Raw genomic sequence first — 24204 nt, 5'->3', positions numbered from 1 at the left:
TTGGTCTCAATTGAACTTGAGGTGACTTCAGCAACCAAACGCCGCCTTCGACGACTCGCGCCCAAGCCAGGAGGCAAAAGAAGGAAACAAAGTGGAAGCGGAAGGCAAGCTGGCTTTTATTTGTTTTTCCTGTCGGCGGCGAGGCCGCGGTGGAGCGCCGACACGCACTTCTCAAACTGGTCCATGGCCAGCGTCCCGTTGTGGTCGAAGAAGGCGGCCACCGACGAGGTCACGTGGCTCTCGCGCCACGTCTTCAGCGCGCCGTCTCCGAAGGCCACCCGCAGCGTGTACTGGTCGTCGAACCTGCCGGCGGCAGCGGGTGAGCGCGCGAGCGAGCGAGACGAGAAAGCCGCTTACCGCTTGAGCGAGGACGAAAGCTGCCACACGTGGTCCGGGTCCATCCCGGCCGGGTCCTTCTGGACGGCCACCAGGAAGATGTTCTTCTCCTTGTACGACGTGTAGAGCGTCAGGACGCCCATCATGATGAAGTACGTGACGGCGTCCGCGTCAAGGAGCGTGCAAAGGACATCACAAGCACTTCTGACGTCATCACCATCAAAAGGAGCAAACTTGATTGGCCGGCTCGCTTTGGCGCCGGTCCAATCAGTTGCCACGGCCTCGACAAACTTGTCCACGCAGGCTGGCCGAGGGAATCCCGGGTCAAAAAGCCTCAAACAGCTTGACTTTAGCCGCAGGTGCTTCTGCTCCTTCACCCGCCAGGTGAGCGGAAGCACCTGCGTCAGTGGCGGGCGCCATTTGGACTCTTTCACAACATTTGCATTTCAACGCGTTATTTGCTTTGTGGAACACAATTTGGTCAACTTGTTGCCAACAAGGTCACGTCATCCAAATCCACACATTTGCGTAAGCCTGACGTGCAGGAAAAAAACGAAAGAAATCAACTTATTGTCGCCGTTATGTGAAAAACACATTTGGTCATTTTGATGTTTTGGGAGGAAACTGAATGCAAACATCCCGCAAAAAAGTATTGATTGATTTGAAATGGAGAAAAACGTGTTGTTCCACATGACCGCGACGTTCGGTTCCGTTTGCGCTTGCCAAGGATATGAGACCACGCAGCAGGCCAGGACGGGTCTGGACTCGGGGAAGGGGTGCAGGTAGTCCCAGACCAGGGCCACCATGGCAAAGACGCAGGACACGGTGCAGATGAGCAGACGGCCGTCCACAAGACCAAAGTTCTCCTCGTAGCCGTACTTCTCCAGCAGCACCTGCGCACAATTTGGCTCGTCTTCAGAACAAATTCGATCGGAGCAAACGTGCGCAACAACATCAAAACGCACTCAGCGTCCGACCACGTGACTCAACAACTGCCAGAAATAAAACCATTTAAGAAATAAACAAACAATTGCTGACTGCAGTCAAGGAAGCTCAAATGTTGATTTCAACGCCTGCTGGCGCTAACGGCGCTCGACGGAACGCATTTTGGCTCCTTTGGATATGGTCAGCCACAATCGTTCTTCCAAAGATCGGCGAGAAACGTTTACGGCACAACCAGGGACACGTCCGCAGAAAAACAGTTGGCAACAAACTCCATGAAAACAGACAAAAAACAAACAAAAATGGCGGAATTGGAAAAGCAAACATGAAAAGCGACTGTCGTGCAAAAAGCGCCGGACGGCGCCGCTGGCCGCAAACGCTGGCCGCAAACGCTGGCCGCAAACGCTGGCCGCAAACGCTGGCCGCAAACGCTGGCCGCAAACGCTGGCCGCAAACGCTGGCCGCAAACGCGTGTCAATGTCATCAACGTCATTAAAAGCACGGCGGTCAAGCGACGCCGTCTTTTTTTGATTAGCCACGCCCACCTGCTTGGCCGCATCATCCAGAGAGTTCTTGACGGCGGCGCCGTCCCACTTGTCGATCTTCACCGGCTTCTCGTCGATCCGCCACTGAAAGACACGAGACGGACGTCACTCGCTGGTGCCGACGCAGCATCCGACGCCAGCTGCTCTTTTCCTCGCCAGACGACCGGCGCACGCACGCACGCACGCACGCACGCCTTCAAGACCCACAAGTCGATTGGTGACCTTTTTCCTGGCTCGGCATCTTTCCACCTATCCGTACATCCAATACATTTTGCAACTTCCAACACGTAAGCATCTTTTTTTTAAGTTCAGTCAACTTGTCGTTGATCATTTATGAATGTATTTCTTGAGCAGCCAGGAAGCGCTTTCAGTAGTCCAAAGGCTAATTTGACCGCAGCTAGAAAAACATCAAAATGTCTACGCCAGCTTGAGATGAGGCCATGTGACCTCTCGTCACGTTGTCCGTTGAGAGGTCACATGTCCGCTGCTTTTGTTTGAACGATTCGCATGAAATCTTGTTCACGACTTGGAGGATCTTCAAAGCCAGCGAACGGCGTGCGACCAACAACCGTTTGTTCATTTCGGCCTTCCTGGTTACAACCTAACCAGTTTTCTAACCTACTAACAAAACTTTCATCACGCTTATGCATTCAATTTTCATTCTTTTTTTTTTATAGGCATGAATAAAGAAACTGCAACTTTGCCTTTGAAAAACGTGAAGCCCGTCTACAGACGAGCACCAGGACTGACTTTGAAAAATACGTTGTCCAAAAAACGTGGAATTTTCTCACTGGTAAGCCTTCGATTGATACTCGACGCGACGTCATTTGGCCAACATGGACGCAAAAGTGGATTTTGGATGGAATATGAGGACTTACGTTTGTCTTAGTTTGCTGCTTTGCCATCGCCTCTCCTCTTGTGTCTTTCGGTCCCTGAGCGGATGTCAAGTGTCTTCACTTGATTGCGATTGGTTAGCTAGGATCCAATCAGTAACGTCATCCAAATTCCGCCTATTTATTGGTTTAGACACGCGAATATGTCATGTGCATGACTACGCGTGGTCGATGGGTCAAGAAGGGCTCTCGATCTCTCAATTATTGCTTTTAATGAGCTTTGGAAAGAGAGAAAAAAAACATTGTTAATGTTCATCCCTTTTCAAACATTTCTTTAAACTGACCGGCAGAAAACGCATCGATAATCAGTCTGACATGACGGAGGACGACAGTAAGATTTACTGTTGAGTGGCTGCAATTAGGATTTGGCGTTATCAGGTTAAACATTGGTTGTAAACCATTAATCAACCATTATAAAACGGCCGTTGGCTAATTTGACAATTAACGGTTAAAAAAAAATTGCGTGTTACGGTTACGGTTTTCAACTTTTGCTGGATTCTGTTGGACACTTTAAGCCTCGCGTTTGTTGTTAACGTTCGCCGCATTCATGATCGTCCTCGGACTTTCCCTCATTGCTTTCATTCGAGTAGGCAAGTGTGCAGTCTTTCAACTTTGCTAGGACGGCGTGGGAAAAAAAAAGTTGTTGCTGTTCAACGCAAGAAGCCATCCATCCATCATTCAACATGTTAGCTTAGCTGCCCGCCGGCATGCACTCTAAAGCGTTCACGCAGCCCGCCAAGCATTGTGGCTATCCACGAGGGTGAGTTTAACTCGTCCCCAGCGGCTGCAAAAGGCAAAATAGGCAAAATGCATTCGACACAAAAGAGCACACAATCTTACTTTCTCTAAAATGCCGCTCTTTCCACTGCGCGCAGCCGCCATTTTGTCTTGAGCCCCAAATACGATCATGCTGACCTGGCAGCTTCTGATTGGTCGGAAACACAAACAAGCGACGTCATCACATCACATGACAAATGTGAAGCCCCTCTTGGCGTCCCGCCCTTATGCTTCCTTACGAACATAATTGATCTTGTATCATAATGATGTTTATGCAGTTTGATATACGTATATAAAGTTGATGACGTGATCGAGTACTACACACTTTTGTGCAGAGGGTGGCGATGTGCACCAAGAAATCCGCAAAAACCTGAAAGAAGACGAACCACGACCAGTGTCGCCATAAACGTCCAATGCAGCCGCCATATTAGTCCGGTATTCCGTTGGAACTTAATGTTTCCACCGTTTGGAAGCGCTCCAGCCTTGGACAATTCCTTTTGGGCATCGTCTGGATCGTCGGACGTTTTCAAATACTTGAATTCAATTGCTTTTGACGGGGGAAAGCTTTGCCCTGAACAAGATGGCGGCGCCCTTGTTGACAAACACAACATTTATGAAACGCTGCTGCCGCTGGCCGATCTGTTTCAAGTTTTTATAAGGTTGTGTTGATCATTCACGTGCGCGCTCATACAAAATGTCACAGTTTGATTTGGCACTCCAAAGTCTCTCTGCTACATCAAGCCAAAGACCGCGAGCTACTTTAGATGTGCATTATCATGACAATCATAAACGTCATCATTTGGAGTTGAAAGAACATTAAAGCTGGCATGTGTCAAGAAAAGAAGCCCTTCAGCAGAGGAGACCATCTCATTAGACTAGAACCCCCCCAAGCAAATGTACATTATACCGCTAATATGTACAGTATTTATAGCAAGTCATTTAAGTTACTCGTGTAAAAAGGAATGCAGAACACACTGAATGAAACATAGGATGAATTTGGGATGAAATAATCTGTCACACCCAATATTTTAGCTTCAACTTGTATTTAAAAAAACAAACAAAAAACAACAACAGTGCAACCTGCAATTTTTGACTTTATGCAACCAAATGTCCTCAGGTGAGGAAAACAATTATTTCAAGCGGCGACTAGTCAGCCGATCTGCCTCACAGTTCAAATGTGGTGGCGGGTTCGAACCCTGGCTGCGACCATTCCAAACCTGACGGGAAGAAAATCTCAATTGTGCGAATGGTTGGAATGACGACGAGAAATCAAATGATGGCAACTTGACAAGTGAATTTGTTCCAACTAATAGTGAAAGGCTTGCTTTGCTTCACCTTAAACAATGAGTTGACATGAAATTCAAAAATGCCTGCGTATGAACAAAGCTCAAATATTTGGTGTGACGGTTTACTTGCATTTTTCACGTTGCTTCGATGTTTGCGTTTTGTCAATGGAAAAGTCGAGTCTGGGTGTGGTTAGGGTGAGAGTGGAAAACATGTTGTGGAGTCGCATCATGGCTGGACTGACGCTGGCGTCCTAATATGTCGCGGCGTCAGCTAGCGCTGCTTGTTGATGCGTCGCGAGCGTCGCAGGCCACGCCTCCTGCGGCTGTGATTGGCCATCCAGGAGCGCAGGAAATACTTGTCGGAGCGGGGTGCGCTCTCGCGCTCAAACTGTCTCTGCAGCTTGAGGGCGAGCGCCCGGTCTCTCCTCTCCTGGCGGACGGCGTCACAGACTTGGGGGTCGGCGATGGCGGCGGCGGCGGCGTCCTGGTGTTTGGCCTTCCTGCTCCGCTTGGAGGCGGCCGATTCCTTGCGCGGGCCCAACGAGTCCTTTAGTGCCAGCTTGCACGACTGGAAGCCCGACTTGTGGGCACACGGGGAGAAGGAATGTCTGCGTCCAAACAGGGCCCCGACACCGCCGCCCCCCGACTCCAATTCGGACTTGCCGCGGAAGGCCAAGTCGCCGCCGCCGTAGCGGACGGCGGGCACGCGGATCTTGAGAGCCTGGCCGTCTGCGCCGGGAGGGTCGAAGAGCAGCTTCCTCTTGTTGGAGCCGGCGGCGTCCTGCATCTCCTTGACGGGGCTGGTCAGGGTCCCCTTGGAGTCCACCTTGAAAGTCTGCCGGTCCAGCTCGATCTGCCGCCAGCGCTGCAGCACGGCGGGGCTGGCCTCGTAGCTGGTGGGCTTGTGCAGGCGCCACGTGAGGTTCCGGGGCGTGGACTTGACCACGGCGGGCTCAAGCAGGCGGCCGTCCGCCAGACGTTTGGGCGGCGTGCAGGGCGAGCACACGATGGGCTTGAAATGGTTGAGCTCCTCCGAGATGCTGTCGTTGCTCTCCGGGCTGACCGAGCGCTCGGGCGCCGCCGCCGTGGATGGGGCCCCGGCGCGCCAGGCCGGCCGCCGCTCGGGGCCACTGACGGGTGCTGAGGCCGAGCGGCTGTTCTCGGACGACAGGAGGATTCCGGCCGTGAAGCTGTGAGCCGCCCCCGCCTGCAACGACAGGAAATGGTGTCGGCAGTTACGTGGAAGGAACGGCGGCTGCCGGCAGACGTTATGCTAATCAGGAACGACGGCTGCCGGCAGGCGTTACGCTAATCCGTTAAAAGGTGCCGCCCAACGTTTTTCCGTGGCTGTTTACAATGACGACATTGAAAAGTGAGGCTGGAGGAGGACGAGGACGAGGACGAGGACGGCAGCCAACCAGGAACGAGCGTGAAAGCAGCCCGCCAATCAGGAGCAGGGTTTCGCACGGCTGAATTTGCATATGCATACAGTCTGGCACGACTTCTTTACGTTTAAACATTTGCAACGTTTGAGAAGAAAAACAAAACTTTATTGATGCAAATCAAACGTTTCTTCACATTGGCCTCGTTCCAAGTTGACTTTTTGGGGATTTTCCTTTCAAAATGCCGTCAAAAACATGATCCAATCCATCAATCGGCGATTGGAAGATTAAAAAAAGTCACGACGAACTGATTACGCCACACAGATGATGAAATTGTAACGAGCCTTTCAAATGCAAGTAATGTGAATTATTCACGTCACATGACATCAACAGCAAGTTGCAGGACGTCACGTGGCAAATGTCACATGACGTCCAAGCGCACCAGGCGAGCCGTACCGTGCGGTCGGTGGCGGCGGCGGCGGCGGCGGAGCCCCCCTTGGCTTTCCCTGGCGCGTTGTCGCTGGCCTCCGTGCAGCTGCGACTCCTCCGCACGCCGCTGAGGAAGACGGGCACAGGTCAGAGGTCACGGCAAGCGTGAACCGAGCCGAGCAGGCGCAAGAGAGAGCACCTGCCGACGCCCGACGACGTCCGGCTCCTCCTGACGAATGCCGACAACCTCCTGACGCGTCTGGACACGGGCTCCTCGTTCTCCGAGTCGGACAGGACACCCTGCGACGCGCGCGTTTCATTGGTGACTAAACGCCGCTTTCGCCTTCACAACAAACATTCCAAACATGCTGCCTGCCTGCACAACGCATTCCAGTTAACGTTGGTTTCACTTCCAGTCATGACGGGCGGCACATTCGCACAATCGAGCCGTTTTGCAACTTCATTCCCAACCAAGCGGCGCCCACTTGCCATTTGTGCAATTCATACCCATTGGGGCGACATTCACAACATAATCATTTGCCCAACGTACCCACTCGTCCCCGCGTTGGAGGTGGAGCCAGCTGCTCTCATCTTTGGGGAGAAGGCTCCTCCTCTTTGCGTCCTCGCGCTCATCCACCTTCAAGTATAAAAAAATACATTTGGCCACAACACCCCAAGAAAAGAAACAATCGGTGCTCTTTCTCGGACTCACCTTGTGCTTCACGTTAGGAACTGACGACGACGACGACGACGGCGGCGGCGGCGGCGGCGGACCCTCCGTCGACTTATGAAGCGCACTTGGACACACAAACACGTCTGACACACACACACACACACACACACACACACACACACGCAGTGATTTTGACGATACGGTGGCCCGAGATAGTTCCAGAAATATCCAATAGAAATTGCTTTGTGATGGTTTGTTTTTTTGCAAGCAGTCATCGATGTTTTTTTGTGATGGGAAAGAAAGGTGACCTAACTCTAACGTGGGCCACAAATTTGCTGCATTTTCACTACTTTGACAACTTTGTTCATATTTGTCACCGCAAAGTGACGATCACGTGTCTGATTGCTCTCACTTTGCAAAACGTCTTTGAAATGTTCCACACGTGCCAGTCTGCTGTATGTGGAGCACTAAATAGTCAAGCCGACCAGAGTGAGTAATGAGTCAACTCCTCCTACTTGAAGCGGTTCGGGTCCCAACAAGTCCCGACAAGTCCAAGCGAGTGTCAACATGGCGGAGGAGCACGCGTGTGCGAATGTGTCAAGTGGAGCCAAGCGGCGTCCAACGCTCACCTGACCGACGAGTGCGGGGCTCCGTCTCGTCCGCGTCCGCGTCCGACTCGCCGCCGCCGCCGCCTCTTCTTCTTCTTCGCTCGGCCTCTGAGCTCCGGCGCCCCCGGCTCGAGCAGGAGCGGCCACCTGCCGACGAGCGCGCGGGCCCGCGGCCGTCGAGCGCCGACGCGGTTCCGAGTCTCGGAGACGAGCGGGAGCCCACGGCGGCCGCCGCCGGCTCCTCCGCCGCCGCCTTTCCGGAACGTCGGCCAGTTCCCGCGGCCGCCATCTTCCCTGGTGACTGCTGAGTGCTGCTGCTCAGCGTTCTCGTTCAAAACAAACCCCGCCCTTCCACTACCATATTCAACACCAAAAATAAAATAAGAATAAAAAGCGCTACAAACAAATCTTTTATCATCATATTTTATTTTTTTTACATTTAAAACCACCAGCGCTCCTCCTTTGGATCGTTTTTGGCTGCTGTTTTGTTTTCTTGTCAAACGTATTTTTTTTTTCAATAAAAAATATTTAAAAAAAACTTCGACCATAACATGGCGGGACCTTCAAAATAAAGGATGTTTTTCCTGTTTACTCAAATAGCAAAAAATAAAATGCACTTTAAGTACAGAGCCCCTAAATGAACATATAGTTCAATGGTATGTTTCAATTTTTTTCTGTAAGCTACATTTGTTAATAAAGGGAAAAAATGAGCATATCTCTCTCTCTCTTTCTATCCTATTCTAGTTTTTTAAGCTTGTCTGTTACTTTTTCTATACCATGTTTAATAATGTACAATGCTAATATGTTCACTTGCCTACGATGCAGGTTGGCGTGGGTTCCCTTCCCCGCCTGTTCACGCGCGCGCGCGTGTGTGTGTGAGAGAGAGAGTGGGGGAAAACAAAAAAACAACTACTCCCATGAACTTACGTCCGGTGACTTGTGACTCGTAGGTGCGAATAAGATTCACGCGTGTTAAGATGGAAGTAAAGCCTTTATCTCGTACATAATAGCACCAAAATTGTGTTTAATTTTATATAAATGTATTCAATGAAAAACGTTTTTAAAAGTGTTTTTCATCCGCAAAATGACGACATAAATGCACCGTTTAGGACAAACGCATACACAACCTCCGTCCACTTGGTGACGCTGGTGGGCCTTGAAGCGTCTTTTCAATAAAGTCCACCGAAAGAGGAAGAGGATGAATATGGCGGCCTCCTCCTGAAGTCGTCCGATGAGACTCGTTTGACAAGTTGGAGGTAGGATCATTCCAATTAAATGCTTCCATTCTAAACTTTACACGTATAACGCAACAGCGTGAATATGAATATACATATATATATATTTATATAAATATATATATATATATATATGTTTGGTAATTTAAGTGTATTTTGGTCACATTTTGAAGGTGGGACGCGGACAAGACGTCGCGTTTGCTTTTGTGTCAACAGGGGGCAGTGTTGTTTCTCTTTCGCTTGTACAAATGATGAGAACAACACGTTCTACCATGTTTTTCATTTATATTTACAATGATTGAATTAGAATGATGAAAATATTTCCATCTCATCCTTGCTGACGTCAATGTTTGTGTAACACTTCAGTGATTACAACACGTGTTACTTTGATTAATAAACAAAATCATTTGACCAGTTACTCCGCAACATTTGATTTGGAATTTCAGTTTGTGGAGTTTTTATCATGTCCCTGATAAAGAAAAATGGATGTTCCATAATCAATACCAATGAAAGTGAATCGAATTGGAAATAATCCAAATCGAACGGAACGGAACTTTTTTGAATCGCTTGAGAACATTCCAATCGATACCAATCCCTAAAATGAACCCTTGTGATCATCGATGAATCGTGCTTTGCTATTCTCCGATTTCTGTGGCTTGATTCCATTTGTTTTTCACCCAAATAAGATGTTTGCAAAGTCTGAAAAGCATCAACATTTTTCACATTTTCCAACGCATGTGATGGAGCAAATACGAGCAGTGAGTGAATCCTCAGCAGCCGATGTGGGTGAATCTTGGCCACGTCATCAATTACCGGCAGATGAAAGCCGTGCGTTGCGGGCATGCAGGATGCGGTGGAGCTGACCTTTTCTTTTCTTTCTTTTCTTTCTTTCTTTTCTTTTCTTTCTTTTCTTTTCTTTCTTTTCTTTTCTTTTCTTTTTCCTTTTCTTTTGCAGGCCATGCGTCCGCTGGTGGAGGTGGTCCGTCTGGGTCTGCTGCCCTACCAGGAAGCGTTGCGCGTCCAACGGGCTTACGTCAAGCGCTGCCAGGCGGGCGGCGGCGAGCTCCACGCGCTGCTGCTGTGCCAGCACCCGCCCGTCTACACCACCGGCATCCGGCACAGGGGCCGCCCCCCCGCCGAGCTGGAGCGCCTGCGTCTGCTGGGGGCGCAGGTCCACAACGCCGACCGAGGAGGTCTCATCACCTTCCACGGCCCCGGACAGCTCATCTGCTACCCGGTCCTGCACCTGGCCGCCTTCAAGAAGGTGCGCACGCCCGCCATATCGGCTCGGGGACGCTACGACGGCGCCGCACGAGCGCATCGTCCGCAGCTTGAAGTCACGCTTGTCGTCTTGTGCTTGTGCAGAGCGTTCGCTGGTACGTGTCCCAGCTGGAGCAGACGGCCATTTTGGCGTGCGCCAGCCTGGGCGTGGAGGCGTCCGCGTCCCCTCACACCGGCGTTTGGGTCGGAGACAACAAGATCTGCGCCATCGGTACGTTTGCCCGTGGCGGGATGCCCACGGCGCCGCCTTGACTTGCCCTTTGGCCTTTTAGGCATCCGCTGCTCTCGCTACGTGACGTCGCACGGCCTGGCCCTCAACTGCGACACGGACCTGGCGTGGTTCCGCCACATCGTCCCGTGTGGCCTGGAGGGCAAGGGCGTGACCTCGCTGAGCGCCGAGCTGCGGCGTCGCGTGGGCGTGGCCGCCGCCGTCCCGCACGTGCTGCGCGCCTTCGCCTGCACCTTGGGCTGCCGGCTGCTGGACGACGGCTGCCCGACGCTAGAGGCGGCCGCAGGTCACGTGCTGGCGTCGCCATCGCAAAAACACGTCTGAAAAAGGAGCCTTGGTCCTCATTTGAGGCGGGTTAGTGAGCTGGAGTCGATCCCGGGACCGCCAGTCAAGCGGTGGAGAATCCATCTTGTACCGAGACCAGGTTTTCGTCTGGCTGTTGCCAGGTTAGGTCAGCGGTGGACTGGTCGCCAAAGTGGATCGGCGGCAGGCAGGGCTAGCCAATCCGTTTGGACAAAGTTTGCCAGCGTGCTAACCGCAACTTTGTCTACATTAGTTTGAATGCATTTACGACAAGTTGTTATCATTAGAAAATGCAGACAAATTAAACACATTTGTAAGTGCCGGAAAGAAGAAGATGTCCACGCGGCTTGTCGTCATCTCTGCTCGTCCGCTTTTCAAAAAAATTGTTGTTGACACAAGTCAAGGCTCTCGCTGGCTTGAAGTCGTGTCTGTCACACTTGTGTACTGTTTATACAATAAAAGCACAACTTTAAAAATAAAACCCAGCGTATTTGACTTGATGGTGAATGTGGAGGGCGACGGATGTGGACCACGGACCGGACTGTGCCCGGGTTTGTTGACAATCGTCCGACAATGGGCCCACCCCCAAAAAACCGCCCTGTGTGTGTGTCCCCGTTGTCGGCCGCCGGGGGGCGCTCTCCTCTTGCTCTGCCGGCGCGGGTGGTCTGCAGCGGCAGGCAGGCAAGGCAAGGCAGGAACCCGCCGTCCGTCGGTCCGTACGGGGGAGACGACGCAGACCGGGGGGAGGTCCAGGATGGCGGCGGAGGGAGCGGCGGACTTTTTGGGCGTTCGCTGCCCGGACGAGTCGTCGGACAGCGATCCGGGCCAGGAACCGGGCACCCCGCAAAAGCTGATCCGGAAAGTGTCCACTTCCGGTCAGATCCGCAGCAAGGTGAGCGAGCGACGCCAGACGACGAAGCCCCGTCCGTGCCAAAGCGGCTCCTTGTGCTCATTTGCAACGACGTTGCCCTGCAACTCATCCGCTTGGGTGCGAGTGAGCGAGCGCTGCATTCGGCAGCAAGCACTCGCGGCAAATACGGCGCCATTTGCATCTTTCTCTTGCAAGTAGCACTTGTTGCAAAACCCACGAAATCGTGGACGCGAAGAGCAAATGTTGCCAGCTTTACATTTGTGCTGAATTGAAATCTTTTGCCTTCCGACGTGTTTGTCGTCTTTGCGTGCAAACTTGCGTCAACTCCGACCCGAGCGAGGAAGCGGGCCAGCCGGCAGGCAAGCGGGCCAGCCGGCAGGCAAGCGGGCCAGCCGGCAGGCAAGCGGGCCAGCCGGCAGGCAAGCGGGCCAGCCGGCAGGCAAGCGGGCCAGCCGGCAGGCAAGCGGGCCAGCCGGCAGGCAAGCGGGCCAGCCGGCAGGCGAACGCAAGTGCAGCCACGCCATTATTTCTTAGCGGTCCTGTTGTGCTAGTGGCCGCGGCGAAAAGGGGCGGAGCCACGTGCGGTTTGCCAGGCGGAGGCCCGAAGCACAGCCTCGACCTTTCGTGCTGTGCTTCGGCCGTCCGACGTGAGCCGAAGGCGGGCGGGAGGTTGGACGCCGAGCCGACGGGAGCTGCTCGCTGCTAACTCAGTCAGCAGCCCGAAAATTGCTCAAGAAGCTCCTTTTGACTCTCGTTCTGCTTTGCTGGCAACATGTTGAACATTTGCCTTCCGAGACGCCAAAAGTTGGAACGGAAAACGGCTGAAAATCACACTTGCTCCAACAAATCTCCGTTTTGGGGCCTCCGTGTCCAAATGCACAAGATGACAAATGTACAAAGCACAAGCAGTGACGTGCACACGAGCAGCAAATGGAAATGAAATTGAACGACGTGAGTGGACCCGCGGGTCGGCACCTGCCGACTCACTAAGATGACCAATTTTGGGCTGATGACCCCCGAAATGGAATTAAATAGGTGACAGATTTTCACCATCACTGATTGATATCCGAACCATCAATGAATAGATGTTGGCGTTTTGGGGTTGAATATTCTTTGGGCAAATTCCGCTTTTTTGCATATTGAACAGGCTTGTGCGCGCTTCGTGCGCGCTTCGTGCGCGCTTCGTGCGCGCTTCGCGCTTTCACGGAAAAAGACAAAAATGGAAGCAGTTGATCAAGTGAGTGTTGACAATAAATGATTTGTTCCGAAGAGAACAAACGCTGGCCGAGCGAGCGAGCAGGACACGAATGGCGTCGCAAAACACATTTGGCACGCTTGCATTCTTTTCACGTCACAGCAAGCAAACATGGCCGACAAGTGATGGCTAACCCTCACGGTGGCGGGCGTGGATGAAATGGAACGCCGACGTCACGCATCCGCGAGCTCGATCGACCAAAAGAAGAAACGCAAGCGGTCAAGATCATTTTGTGTCCTGCTGCTTTTTGGCTTGAACGAGACTTGAGTTGCAGAAAGCAAAACGCGTCTGATCGGCCGTTAGCTGGCGAACGCACGTTAAGCAAAGCAATGGCAGCTAAAAATAGAAGGCGGCGGCTTTGCGGCGCGTTGAACGTTCCCGTTTGATGAGACGCCATCGCGGCCCGCCGGCTGTCGATGGGACGGCAGACGGCGAGTTTGCGTGCACGCCGGCCGCTCACGTTGCGTGTCAACTCGTCAGACGGTGTTGAAGGAAGGAGACCTGATGAAGCAGACCAGTTCTTTCCAGCGCTGGAAGCGACGCTACTTCAAGCTGAGGGGACGAACGCTTTACTACGCGCAGAACGCCAAGGTGAGCGCGAGATGGCGCCTCCGTCATGTGCCGCTTTGTCACCTTGTCCTCGGCCCCGCAGTCCATCATCTTTGACGAAGTGGACTTGACCGACGCCAGCGTGGCCGAATCCAGCACCAAGAACGTCAACAACAGCTTCACGGTGAGTCTCGTCAGACCGCGCTCGCTGCCCGGGACCCGCTTTTTGCTCTTTTTGCTGGTTTGATTTTGTGGCCGATGTGCCGAGTCGGCAGTCGGGAGCCAAAAGCCCCGAGAGACGCTCGTAGCAGATTTCTTTATCAGCCGTGTTTTATTATTTTGGACCACAGCCAGCAAACGCTGGGCCTGGTGCCGGTTGCCGGTTGCCGGTTGCGAGTCTCCACGTTCATGTCATGTGCGTGCGTGCGTGCAGGTGATCACCCCCTGCCGGCGACTGATCCTGTGCGCGGACAACCGCAAGGAGATGGAGGAATGGATCTCGGCTTTGCGGAGCGTCCAGAACCGACAAAACTACGAGGTCAGCAAAACACAAGTCAGCGGCAGGCGGGCGTCCTTGTGACGTGCCGTGACGTGCGACGTGCCGTGCGACGTGCCGTGCCGTGCCGTGCCGTGACGTGCCGTGCGTGTGCGTGTTGCAGTCCAGCCAGTACAGCATGGAGCACTTCAGCGGGATGCACAACTGGTACGCGTGCTCGCACGCGCGACCCACGTACTGCAACGTGTGCAGAGAAGCTCTGTCAGGCGTCACCTCGCACGGACTCTCCTGCGAAGGTACGAACACGCGCACACGCCTGACAAACACTCCACGACTTCTTCTATTGGGGGCCCAAAACGTCTCGGGACATGGACACAATTGTCCTCTTTTTGGTCTCCAAATGGATGTGAAGCCGCCAGGCTCTTCCGGGACCGGGCGGGCCGCCATCTTGGATTGCCGCCAAGAGATCGTCTCACGTTCTTATTGCTTTCCGCAAGTGCTTGATTTTGTCATCGGGCAGCCGATGAGGACGCAAAGTCTGTCCAATTGGAGCTGAAGCAAACCCGGCAAATTTGGCTTCAGTGTTTGGCCCCAAAGACGACAAGCGTGTCCATGTCCCAAAGGTTGACACACCTGAACGCGAGTCAATGTTGTCGTGCGCGCAGTCTGCAAGTTCAAGGCTCACAAGCGTTGCGCGGTGCGAGCCACCAACAACTGCAAGTGGACAACGCTGGCGTCCATCGGGAAGGACATCATCGAGGACGAGGACGGGGTGAGTGCCGGCGGGCGGCGCGACGGCGGGAGCGGCGCTGACGTTGGCTGCGGCGCGTCCGGCAGGTGTGGATGCCGCATCAGTGGCTGGAGGGGAACCTGCCCGTGTCGGCCAAGTGCGGCGCCTGCGACAAGACCTGCGGCAGCGTCCTCCGGCTGCAGGACTGGCGATGTCTCTGGTGCAAGGCCATGGTAAGAAGGCCGCCAGCCCGGACGCACCCCCGCCCGGCCCGTACTAACGCCGGCGGCCGCTCAGGTGCACTCGGGCTGCCGGGAGCATCTGTCCGTCAGGTGTCCGCTGGGCCAGTGCAAAGTGTCCGTCATCCCGCCCACCGCGCTCAACAGCATCGACTCGGACGGTGAGGACACGCGCAGCATCTCATTCATGTCCAGCGCAAGCGCTTTCTTCTTCTACTTTTCGCAAAAACGTCTCGCTAATGTAACGCGCGCTGAGTTTGTGCCGAGTGCAGCCGTGGACGTTCGCTCGCCGCTGAATGGGAGCAAAAGTCGTCTGAATGTGCAAATGTACTTGCTTGATCGAAAGAACAAAACAAAGATGTGCTGGTTGCTATCGCACGCCAAACCAAAGAGTGACCCATTGGCACCACGCAACATGGTGGCGCCACCATGTGGCGCAGTGCCGTACTACCGATTGTTACAATCGGTCAACAAATGAAAACAATTTGCTGATTTGGTTCTCACGTTCTCAACATGTCGCCATTGCAACGTGAGCCAGTGGAGCTGACCGGGCCTCCAGCCGGTCCTCCAGCCAAGCGGGCCCTGGAGCCAAGCCTTGAGGCCTTCCCACTCCAATGGGAACATTTTCAAGTCAAGTGCCCGTCCAATGTCAGGCAGAACTTTGAGATGCTTTTGGTCGGTGCTGACGGTGACAAGCAGAAGATTTTGCCAGTCAAAGCAAAATCTCGCTCGGGAGCCTCGCAGCACCGACGTCGTCCCCCGGTCACGTGTCAGGAAAGTTGCGTTTTCGTTTGAATGTCGTTGGAGCGCCATCTAGTGGCCAAAAGGCACAAGGACGCCCTCCATCGTTTGATGAGCAACGAAAAACGCGTTTGGCTTCGTCTGCAAATTGGAAAAGAATGAACGAGAGGAATGGCCGGAGTCCGAACGCCATTGAACTCTTGCCGCTTGCTCCCGATTGGCTGACGGCAGGTTTCTGGAAAGCCTCGTGTCCTCCGTCCTGCACCAGCCCCCTCCTGGTCTTCGTCAACTCCAAGAGCGGCGACAACCAGGGCGTCAAGTTCCTGCGGCGCTTCAAGCAGCTGCTCAACCCGGCGCAGGTTTTCGACCTGATGAACGGAGGACCTCACTTGGGGTGAGACGGCGGCAACGTCAGCGGCAACGTCGGCGGCAAGCGTCCGGCTAACGTCCGGCTAACGTCCGCTCTGTCGGGACAGGCTGCGTCTCTTCCACAAGTTCGACACCTTCAGGATCCTGGTGTGCGGCGGAGACGGCAGCGTGGGTTGGGTCCTGTCCGAGATCGACGCGCTGACGCTGCACAAGCAGGTGAGGCCCGCCCACCCGCCGGCCGCGTCCCGCCCGTGACCGTCGTCCTCACGCTGCCGTCATAGTGCCAGCTGGGGGTTCTGCCTCTGGGAACCGGCAACGACCTGGCCCGGGTCCTGGGCTGGGGCTCGGCCTGCGACGACGACACCCAACTACCTCAAATCCTGGAGAAACTGGAGCGGGCCAGCACCAAGATGCTGGACAGGTGATGGCGGCGGCGTGCTGGAGGAGCGAGGACCGCTCCTGACGTTTGTTGCACTTGCAGGTGGAGCGTGATGGTGTACGAGAGCAAGTTTGCGCGCCAACACTCCGCCTCCTCCGTGGCCGAGGACTGCGCCGACGACTCGGAGGTGACGCATCGCCGCCGCCGCCGAGACGGCCGCCATCTTTGTTTTCACATTTCCCCACCGCTTTAAAACGCTGCGTTTGTTGGCTGACGTCCAGCCGCTGAAACGTCACCTCAGCTGGTGGCATCTTCAAAGCAAAGTTGGCAGCCAATCAGAGAAGGGCTTCTGAGTAGCAGACCAATCCAAACGGGCGCTTTGGGAGCAGATGAGCGCAAACGTTCTGTGGCTCTTCCAGTCCGGCTGAGCTCCCCAAAAATCGTTAACCCAAAACAGCATCAGGATCATTTGCCAATATTGTCGATCTGCTCGACAGAAAAATTGTCAAATGAGATCTTGCGTGCTCACTTTTTGCTCACTGCCGCCTTCCGCGCCGTCGGAGGTCGGCGAGTCACGTGACTCCATCCTGCCCACTGATTGGCCAAATGAGGACTTTGATCAGGTCCTGCTACTTTGCAGCTAACCGATGGACCCTGCAAAAGGACAAAATGGCTGCCCAGAAGGAAGTTTGAGGACAAAATGGCCGCTGACCTCGAGCACTTTTGCGCACGCGTGACTTTGTGTGTGCGCGCAGGTGCAGCACATCCTGACTTACGAGGACTCGGTAGCCGTTCACCTTTCCAAGATTCTGACGTCGGACCAACACTCGGTTGTCATTTCCTCCGCCAAGTAGGTCAACTTCCTGTTTGTTTCTTTCCTGCCCGGGCCTCCATCTTGATGTGCGTGCGTGCGCGCGCGCAGGGTCCTGTGCGAGACGGTGAAGGACTTTGTGGCGCGGGTGGGGAAGGCCTACGAGAAGAACACGGAACCTTCACGGGAGTCCGACGTCATGGCCAAGAAGGTACGAGAGCGGGCGGGGGGCGGGGTCCAGCCCACTTCCTGTTCCTGTTTCCGTTCGCAGTGCGGCCTCCTGAAGGAGAAGCTGGACCTCCTTCTGCGAACTCTGACCCAGGAGTCGGAGGCGTCCCGTCGGCCCGCCTCTCCCCTCCCTGCGGAGGACGGGGGCCCCCTGGCCTTCGTGCTGCCCCTCCTCCACGCTACGCCCGCCCCTGACTCGCCGGCGGCGGCCATCTTTAAACCTCGCGAGCAGCTGATGCTTCGAGCCAACAGTCTGAAGAAAGTCATCCGGCAGATCATCGAACACGCCGAGAAAGGTCAGCGCCGCGTTGACCTTCCTCACACGCGCTTTTGCTGAATTTACACCCCCCCCCCCCCCAAAAAAAAGTTTTGCCCCGCCCACACACTTGAATGACGACAAATAAGCAATGGTTTGATTATTGAGTCATGGCTGGAAATGAAGTTGAGCCGACGAAAGCCGACAACTTGTGTGCGTTTGTTTCGTGTTTAGAAAACTTTTGCTTTGACTTTGTAAAATATTTGTGGCGATTTTGTAACAATCGATGTTGCCTGGCGACGTAGCGAGACGGACGGCGGTTGAAGTGGGAGTGGCCTCCCGATTGGAGTCGCATGGCAGATTTCGTCAAGAAAAACAACAATCGTCCTTCAAAAACGTCTTTGTCCTCGAGGACATTTTCATCATTTGAGTTTGATGGAATCGTTTTTGCGACGTTCCTTCGCCAAATTGCTCGCCCCGAGTTGACTGCAAACGTGAGCCATCAAATGAAAGAAAGGTCAACATTAGCTGTTGAAAGTGAAAAGAGCGGAAAAGGCCGAGCGAGCGAGCGCAGGTGCGAGGCCCAATGAAAATGCGCCGTCATGTTTTTGTTTGCAGCCGTGGACGAGCAGAACGCGCAGACGGCGTCCATCTTCTCGGCCGACGGCGGCCTGGCCCAGGACCAAGAGGACGACGGCGGCGGCGAACGGCGGCCGGCTGGCAGAGGTCCGATCGATTTTTTGCGCTTTGCGGTCCTCGGTTCCGACGGGGCTCGGATATGGGCGGCGACGCGGTCGGCCCCGGGTTCAAAGATGACAAAGACAAGAAGGAGCTTCCGGCTGGCCTGAAAAGCAAAAAAATGTTGGATGCACATCGAGTTGACATCTTTTGCTTTCAGGCAACAAAATGTCACAAAATTACAATTGAAGGAAATCAAAGGATTGTAACTGAAAATGGACTTGAACGAGCAAAAATGTCTTTGGGCTTGATTTGTCCTGCGCTGGCTCGCAAGCCAGACGTTTTGCGGCCAGCCGATGAAAAGCGGACGAGCGAGGCCGGCAGGACGCGTTCGTCGGCCGGCAGGACGCGTTCGTCGGCCGGCAGGACGCGTTCGTCGGCCGTCTGATGCGAACGCGTCCCCCGCTTCGAAGCGAGAGCGCGTTTCGGGATGCTCGCATTTTGCACTTCAAATCCAAAAGCATCAAATGATTTTGGAATCCTTTCATGTGGCGTTTATCGGGAAGCAAAAGTTGCGGACTTGTTGCCAACTTGTTTGCTTTTGCCCAAACGCTCGTTTGCTTCTTTTCACGCGCGCTGGCAGCCGGCAAGACGCCATGCGAGAGGATGGCGAGTAAAGGCAGCTCCGTGTCACTTCCTGTCCACGCGGCAAGTCCGGACAACATGCCCGTGCTCAACACCAAGATCCTCTATCCTGGTGAGATGCTCTGGCCTGCCCTCTGCCCTGTGCCCTCTGCCCTCTGGGCTCTTATCTGTGCGTGTGTGCGTGCAGGTCTGCGGGCAGGCGTGTCGTCGTCGCTGTCTCACGGTTCGGTCATCGGTCGACTGCTGCTCAACGGCGAGCCGCTTGCGTCATGTGACCCCGACAACATGTAAGCTGTCCGCAGCAACTTGCTAGCGCCATGCTAATGCTAAGTCACCCTAGAAAAGGTGCACTTTGCCTTTCAATCCATCAGCGATGGATTATTTGTCCTCTGCGAGGAGCTGATGTCTTTTCAACTTTTCAAGCAAGATGAAGATTTGATTTTCCAGCAAAGAGTCATGAAAAACTTGAAGTGACGCACGATGAGAAAGACATTTCTTTGCTCTCTGCAACGGACTGATGACATTTCCATTGAGATGTTTTTTTTTAGGGCCGATGCCGATTTATCGTCATCAAGGAGGTTGATGAGCAACATTTGGAGTCCAATTCTTGTTGAGATGTCAACAACTTTTCACATTTGCAAACAAAATGTTGACTTCAACAAGTACAAAAGTTTCCAAAGAAGTGAAATGTTCAACGTGGCCTTGTTTTTGCTTCCATTTCAAGAGTTAGCAAAATGTCAGCAAATCTTTTCCTGGCGTTTCTCATCGGCCGTTCCGTTTTTGGGAGAAGGGCCGATGGCGATGTTTGTCCAAATGTCTCGACTTAGGAGTGACGGGGCTTGTATCTCAAGGTGCGTGCGTGTGTGCGTGCGCAGGGAGTGCTACACGGAGAAGTGTGTGATGAACAACTACTTCGGCATCGGTCTGGACGCCAAAATTTCTCTGGACTTCAACAACAAGCGAGACGAGCATCCCGAGAAGTGCAGGTGAGAAGCGCAGGCGAGCTCACGCGTGCGGCGTGTCATGTGACGCGTGCGGCGTGTCATGTGACGCGTGCGGCGTGTCATGTGACGCGTGTCATGTGACACGTGCGCGTGTGTGCGCAGGAGTCGCACCAAGAACATGATGTGGTACGGCGTTCTGGGGACCAAAGAGCTGCTGCACAGGACCTACAAGAACCTGGAGCAGAGAGTTCTGCTGGAGGTGAGACCCGAGCTCGAGCGCCATGGATGCAGCGAGCCGATTGGCTGACGGGCGTGGTCTCCCGCGGTGCTTGCAGTGCGACGGGCGAGCCATCCCCCTTCCCAGCCTGCAGGGCATCGCCGTCTTGAACATTCCCAGCTACGCCGGCGGCACCAACTTTTGGGGAGGGACCAAAGACGACGACGTGAGCGGGCAACGCCGTCTCGCCTCTTTTTGAGCCGCCCGCCTGCCGCTCACCTGCCGTGCGTGCGATCACAGATCTTCACGGCGCCGTCTTTCGACGACAAGATTCTGGAGGTGGTGGCGGTGTTCGGCAGCATGCAGATGGCCGTCTCCAGGGTCATCAACCTGCAACACCACCGCATCGCGCAGGTAAGATGCCGGCCACGCCCACTTTCCCACAACGAAGATCCTGCCTGACTTTCTTGGTGCGACTTGCTGGTCCCGTGAAAAGACAAGAAAACGTTCCTGGGCCTGCTCAAAGTGTTGCTTAAGTGGTCTTACAATCCTCTTACAACTGGACGCTGGGCCCCTTTAGCTCCTCCCTCCGTGTTGTTCTCAGTGATCATCATCAAGTTTGTCTCCATGGCAACGAGAACCCACGACCCCACGACCCCGTTCCATCAGCCCAGTTTCCTCCATTGGTTGTAAAGTCTGCATGTGTTTTGTTTTTTCCAATCTTGATTTTTTTTCTTCTTCTCTCTCCCTACCCCTCCCTCGTGTCTTTCCTCCTTAGGGAAGTTTTCGAAGCGCTCGTCCCGTCTCCTTCCGTCGGTCCTTGTTTTTCCACTTGAGGCCGTGAAATGTTGCGGCTGTCAGTAACGATGCGTGGCGTTGCGTTCCAGTGTCGCACGGTGAAGATCGCCATCCTGGGGGACGAGGGGGTCCCGGTGCAGGTGGACGGCGAGGCCTGGATCCAGCCGCCGGGCTACATCAAGATCCTCCACAAGAACCGCAGCCAGACGCTCACCAGGGACCGCGTGAGTCCCCGTGGGGGGGGGGGGGGGGGGTTCTGCCAGGGGGCGGGGTCTGAGGCGCTGTGATGGTTTGTGGGCGGCAGGCCTTCGAGAGCACGCTCAAGTCGTGGGAGGACAAACAAAAGTGCGAATTTCCCCGGGACCCGCCGCTCGGAAACCATCCCGAGATCCTCTCCGAAGAAGAAGCGGCGCTCGTACGGGACTTGGCGCAGGCGGCCGGAGTCCTCATCGGCAGGTGACCCGCGCCTTCCTTTGGTTTTGTCCGCTCGCACGCACCCGTTTGTCCCTTCACGCGCTTGCTGGTGCTTTTTGTGTGTCAGCATCTGCCAGCTGGCGCAGAGTCACCGCAGCCTGGAACAAGAACTGGCGCACGCCGTCAACGCCAGCTCCAAGTCCATGGACCGAGTCTACACGCAGTCCGGCGCCATCGGGGTACCGCCAACCCGATTTATTTGCAGCCGCCATCTTCACAACTTTGCTTTTCACTCATGCAGGAATCACATTTACAAAAAAAAAAAAATTCAAATTTCCATCCCTTCGATTTCAGTGTACAAATATATTGCAACTCTTGAAATCATAAATTAGCATTTTAAAAAGTGAAACTTGATCCCAAAATTACAGATGCAAAAAAAGTCCGAGTCTTCAAGTTGACATTGTGAATGTTCTGACATTCAAAGTCGGTGCCAATTCGTCACGCTTTTCCACGATTAAGAAATGTCGCAATCCGTATGAAAAGTGCGCCTGGCCATCATACGGACTTGTTTTGTTTGTATGGTGAGTGCTGTTCCGCTCGACGTCCACTAGGTGGCAGAGCAAGCAAGTGGCGTGCTCGTCGATACTTGCAACGATCCAGACAGCAAGTTTGTTAGGCCAGCGTGAAAAACGCATTTGGGCTGCAAAGCGATGACTTGACGAGCCACTCGGAGCCTCCACATTTTGGGAGGCCCACAAAAGGTCAAAGGTTGCATACCGGTGACCTTAGGGCTCCGTTGCGCATCCGGAGGGGGCGGGGCACTACAAAGGCTTTTTTGGGAATCATTTCAACCTTTTTCCGTATGCATGTTCAGCTGCCCAAAACGTCAAAAGAAGAATCCGTCCTTGGGTCGGGATCCGTCGTACGCGTCGCACTGGAGTTCCTCTTGACAGCATTTCAACCATCTCACGTTCAACTTTGACAAACGAATCCATTTGTTGAGAAGAATGTTGCGGCCGGCGATGGCACTTGTGTGAATTGCCGGCGTGTGTTGCGTGCAGGCGGCCAGCTGCGACGCGGTGGTGGCGATGGTGAAGGACGTGAAAGCGTTGCTCAGCGAGACGGAGCTTCTCCTGGCAGGAAACATGTCCATGGTGAGTAACGCCAACGCTCACCTGAGCACGGGTGCCATCCCGCCGCTACTCAAAGCGCAGGTGTGTGCGTGTGCGGCAGGCGTTGGATGCGGCCCAACAGGAGCAGTTGAACGTGGCGCTGACTGCCGTGCGTGAGCGCCTGTGCGGCCTGGCGGACATCAAGCAGGCCCCGGAGCCGCCCGACCAACAGGTAACAAAAGTGGAGTGGCGCCGCCGTCCGGCCCGGCGCTCAACCGGCCGGCGCGTTTGTGTCCAGGGTCCGCTGGCCACCGACTCGGCCAAGCCCGGTCGCGCCGCCAAGTTCCGACTGGTCCCCAAGTTCAAAAAGGACAAAAACAACAAAGTCAAAGAGGCGTGCGCTTCTTCTCTCACTCTGCCGGGTAAGCCTTTCTTCTTCGGGCGCCCGCTTGGCCCCACGTGGCGCCCGCTTGGCCCCACGTGGCGCCCGCTTGGCCCCACGTGGCGCCCGCTTGGCCCCACGTGGCGCCCGCTTGGCCCCACGTGGCGCCCGCTTGGCCCGACGTCCTCTTTTGTGCCGTCAGTGGAGCGCTGGGGCACGGAGGAGGTGGGCGCCTGGCTGGACTTCCTGTGTCTGTCCGAGTACAAGGACATCTTTGGCCGGCACGACGTGCAAGGGAGCGAACTGCTGCACCTGGAGAGGCGGGACCTGAAGGTAGGTGTCACGTGATGAGCGGCACGCCGCCTGGCGTCGGCACGCGCGCACGTGGAGGTGAGCGACGTGTGTGTGTGTGTGTGTGCGTGCGTGCACAGGACCTGGGCGTCAGCAAGGTGGGCCACATGAAGAGAATCCTTCAGGGCATCCGAGAGCTGAGCCGCAACAGCAGCGCCAGCGAGGCCTGAGCTCCGCCTCCCGAGACCAAGCCCCGCCCCCCAGGCCAGCCTTTGGATGGGGATATGCAAATGAGCGCAGCTTCAAGTCAAGGCTCTCGTTTGTGTCCCGTTGCCGTCAACCTGCAAGACCACGTCGCGACATGCCTGATGATGTCACTCATGTGCCTTCCTTGTCATGTGACCAATCAGCATCCACTTCTTTTTAAACTTTATTTATATTTGATCTCTCCTCCTTCTCTTTTTCGTCTTAACTTGGTGCAAGTTGCAGAGAAGAACGTTACAAAAAACAATCTTTACATTTCATGACCGCAAGTCAATTTGACTACAAATGTTGAAAAAGTATTTTGTTGAAGAAACATTTCATGTTTGTCTTATTAAAAGTCATTCAACTCAAATCTCGTTTGAAAATGTTTGGCTTTTAGGAGAAGCAAAGTTGTTGTTGTTTTGATGACCAACGTGAAAATACTGTCGCGCTTTAGCCTCAAGTATTCATAAAAAAACAACCTTTTTTTTTACATTTCTAGACTTTACGTGCTTAGAAGAAGGATTTTACAAACAAGCAAAACATGAAAGTACAATCGAAAGGTCATTGCACATAAAAGCGACATGAAAATGTGTCATTCAAGCGTCAAAAGTTTCACAAGCTGTTGTCGACCATT

General features: G+C 54.1%; 4 protein-coding genes across 5 annotated transcripts; 2 read left to right on the top strand and 2 right to left on the bottom strand.

Moving 5' to 3' along the window:
* Positions 1-92: 92 nt before the first annotated feature.
* spcs2 (signal peptidase complex subunit 2) lies at positions 93-4081 on the bottom strand. The gene is made up of 6 exons (XM_077565341.1): positions 3819-4081; positions 3557-3641; positions 1824-1907; positions 1070-1229; positions 358-493; positions 93-303 (listed from the first exon to the last, which is right to left on the bottom strand). The coding sequence occupies exons 1-6, from the start codon at positions 3917-3919 to the stop codon at positions 117-119; spliced, it is 753 nt and encodes a 250-aa protein (XP_077421467.1). The 5' UTR covers positions 3920-4081; the 3' UTR covers positions 93-116.
* Positions 4082-4131: 50 nt separating this feature from the next.
* Positions 4132-8292, bottom strand: rnf169 (ring finger protein 169). Its single transcript, XM_077565334.1, has 6 exons — positions 7893-8292; positions 7303-7406; positions 7141-7227; positions 6790-6890; positions 6618-6717; positions 4132-5986 (listed from the first exon to the last, which is right to left on the bottom strand). Exons 1-6 carry the CDS (start codon positions 8158-8160, stop codon positions 5051-5053), a joined length of 1596 nt encoding a protein of 531 aa, XP_077421460.1. The 5' UTR covers positions 8161-8292; the 3' UTR covers positions 4132-5050.
* Positions 8293-8991: 699 nt separating this feature from the next.
* lipt2 (lipoyl(octanoyl) transferase 2) lies at positions 8992-11394 on the top strand. The gene is made up of 4 exons (XM_077565342.1): positions 8992-9127; positions 10062-10370; positions 10472-10598; positions 10660-11394. Exons 2-4 carry the CDS (start codon positions 10065-10067, stop codon positions 10938-10940), a joined length of 714 nt encoding a protein of 237 aa, XP_077421468.1. The 5' UTR covers positions 8992-9127; positions 10062-10064; the 3' UTR covers positions 10941-11394.
* A 151-nt stretch (positions 11395-11545) lies between these two features.
* On the top strand, positions 11546-23940 carry dgkd (diacylglycerol kinase delta). 2 transcript variants are annotated; one of them, XM_077565325.1, is made up of 30 exons: positions 11547-11811; positions 13526-13636; positions 13698-13778; positions 14028-14132; positions 14254-14386; positions 14756-14862; positions 14928-15053; positions 15118-15220; positions 16032-16194; positions 16277-16385; positions 16451-16590; positions 16651-16735; positions 17304-17398; positions 17471-17570; positions 17631-17883; positions 18462-18569; positions 19165-19278; positions 19354-19453; positions 20042-20152; positions 20273-20369; positions 20446-20553; positions 20628-20741; positions 21215-21349; positions 21430-21581; positions 21667-21778; positions 22601-22693; positions 22773-22883; positions 22950-23073; positions 23236-23366; positions 23465-23940. In XM_077565325.1, the coding sequence occupies exons 1-30, from the start codon at positions 11674-11676 to the stop codon at positions 23552-23554; spliced, it is 3549 nt and encodes a 1182-aa protein (XP_077421451.1). In that variant the 5' UTR covers positions 11547-11673; the 3' UTR covers positions 23555-23940. The 2 variants fall into 2 exon arrangements, with proteins under 2 accessions (XP_077421450.1, XP_077421451.1); XM_077565324.1 differs by having other exon boundaries at positions 11546-11811; positions 22773-23073.
* The last annotated feature ends 264 nt before the right edge of the window (positions 23941-24204 follow it).

This window comes from Vanacampus margaritifer, chromosome 5 (assembly GCF_051991255.1).
Source record: "Vanacampus margaritifer isolate UIUO_Vmar chromosome 5, RoL_Vmar_1.0, whole genome shotgun sequence".
Classification (NCBI taxonomy): domain Eukaryota; kingdom Metazoa; phylum Chordata; class Actinopteri; order Syngnathiformes; family Syngnathidae; genus Vanacampus; species Vanacampus margaritifer.
Note: the sequence above shows the minus strand (reverse complement) of the source record. Positions and strands in the feature narration are given on the sequence as shown.

Excerpts from the sequence above, each read along its gene's own strand:
- spcs2 (XM_077565341.1), bottom strand. The coding sequence starts at position 3,919 with ATGGCGGCTGCATTGGACGTTTATGGCGACACTGGTCGTGGTTCGTCT. Across the intron at positions 3,642-3,818 it reads TCGCCACCCTCTGCACAAAA|AAGCTGCCAGGTCAGCATGA; the intron begins GTGTGTAGTACT and ends CCGACCAATCAG. Across the intron at positions 304-357 it reads CTTTCGTCCTCGCTCAAGCG|GTTCGACGACCAGTACACGC; the intron begins GTAAGCGGCTTT and ends TGCCGCCGGCAG.
- rnf169 (XM_077565334.1), bottom strand. The coding sequence starts at position 8,160 with ATGGCGGCCGCGGGAACTGGCCGACGTTCCGGAAAGGCGGCGGCGGAG. Across the intron at positions 6,891-7,140 it reads TCCAACGCGGGGACGAGTGG|GGTGTCCTGTCCGACTCGGA; the intron begins GTACGTTGGGCA and ends CGCGCGTCGCAG. Across the intron at positions 6,718-6,789 it reads ACGTCGTCGGGCGTCGGCAG|CGGCGTGCGGAGGAGTCGCA; the intron begins GTGCTCTCTCTT and ends CGTCTTCCTCAG.
- lipt2 (XM_077565342.1), top strand. The coding sequence starts at position 10,065 with ATGCGTCCGCTGGTGGAGGTGGTCCGTCTGGGTCTGCTGCCCTACCAG. Across the intron at positions 10,371-10,471 it reads ACCTGGCCGCCTTCAAGAAG|AGCGTTCGCTGGTACGTGTC; the intron begins GTGCGCACGCCC and ends GTGCTTGTGCAG. Across the intron at positions 10,599-10,659 it reads CAACAAGATCTGCGCCATCG|GCATCCGCTGCTCTCGCTAC; the intron begins GTACGTTTGCCC and ends TTGGCCTTTTAG.
- dgkd (XM_077565324.1), top strand. The coding sequence starts at position 11,674 with ATGGCGGCGGAGGGAGCGGCGGACTTTTTGGGCGTTCGCTGCCCGGAC. Across the intron at positions 16,736-17,303 it reads ACTGCGCCGACGACTCGGAG|GTGCAGCACATCCTGACTTA; the intron begins GTGACGCATCGC and ends GTGTGCGCGCAG. Across the intron at positions 18,570-19,164 it reads ACGGCGGCCGGCTGGCAGAG|CCGGCAAGACGCCATGCGAG; the intron begins GTCCGATCGATT and ends GCGCGCTGGCAG.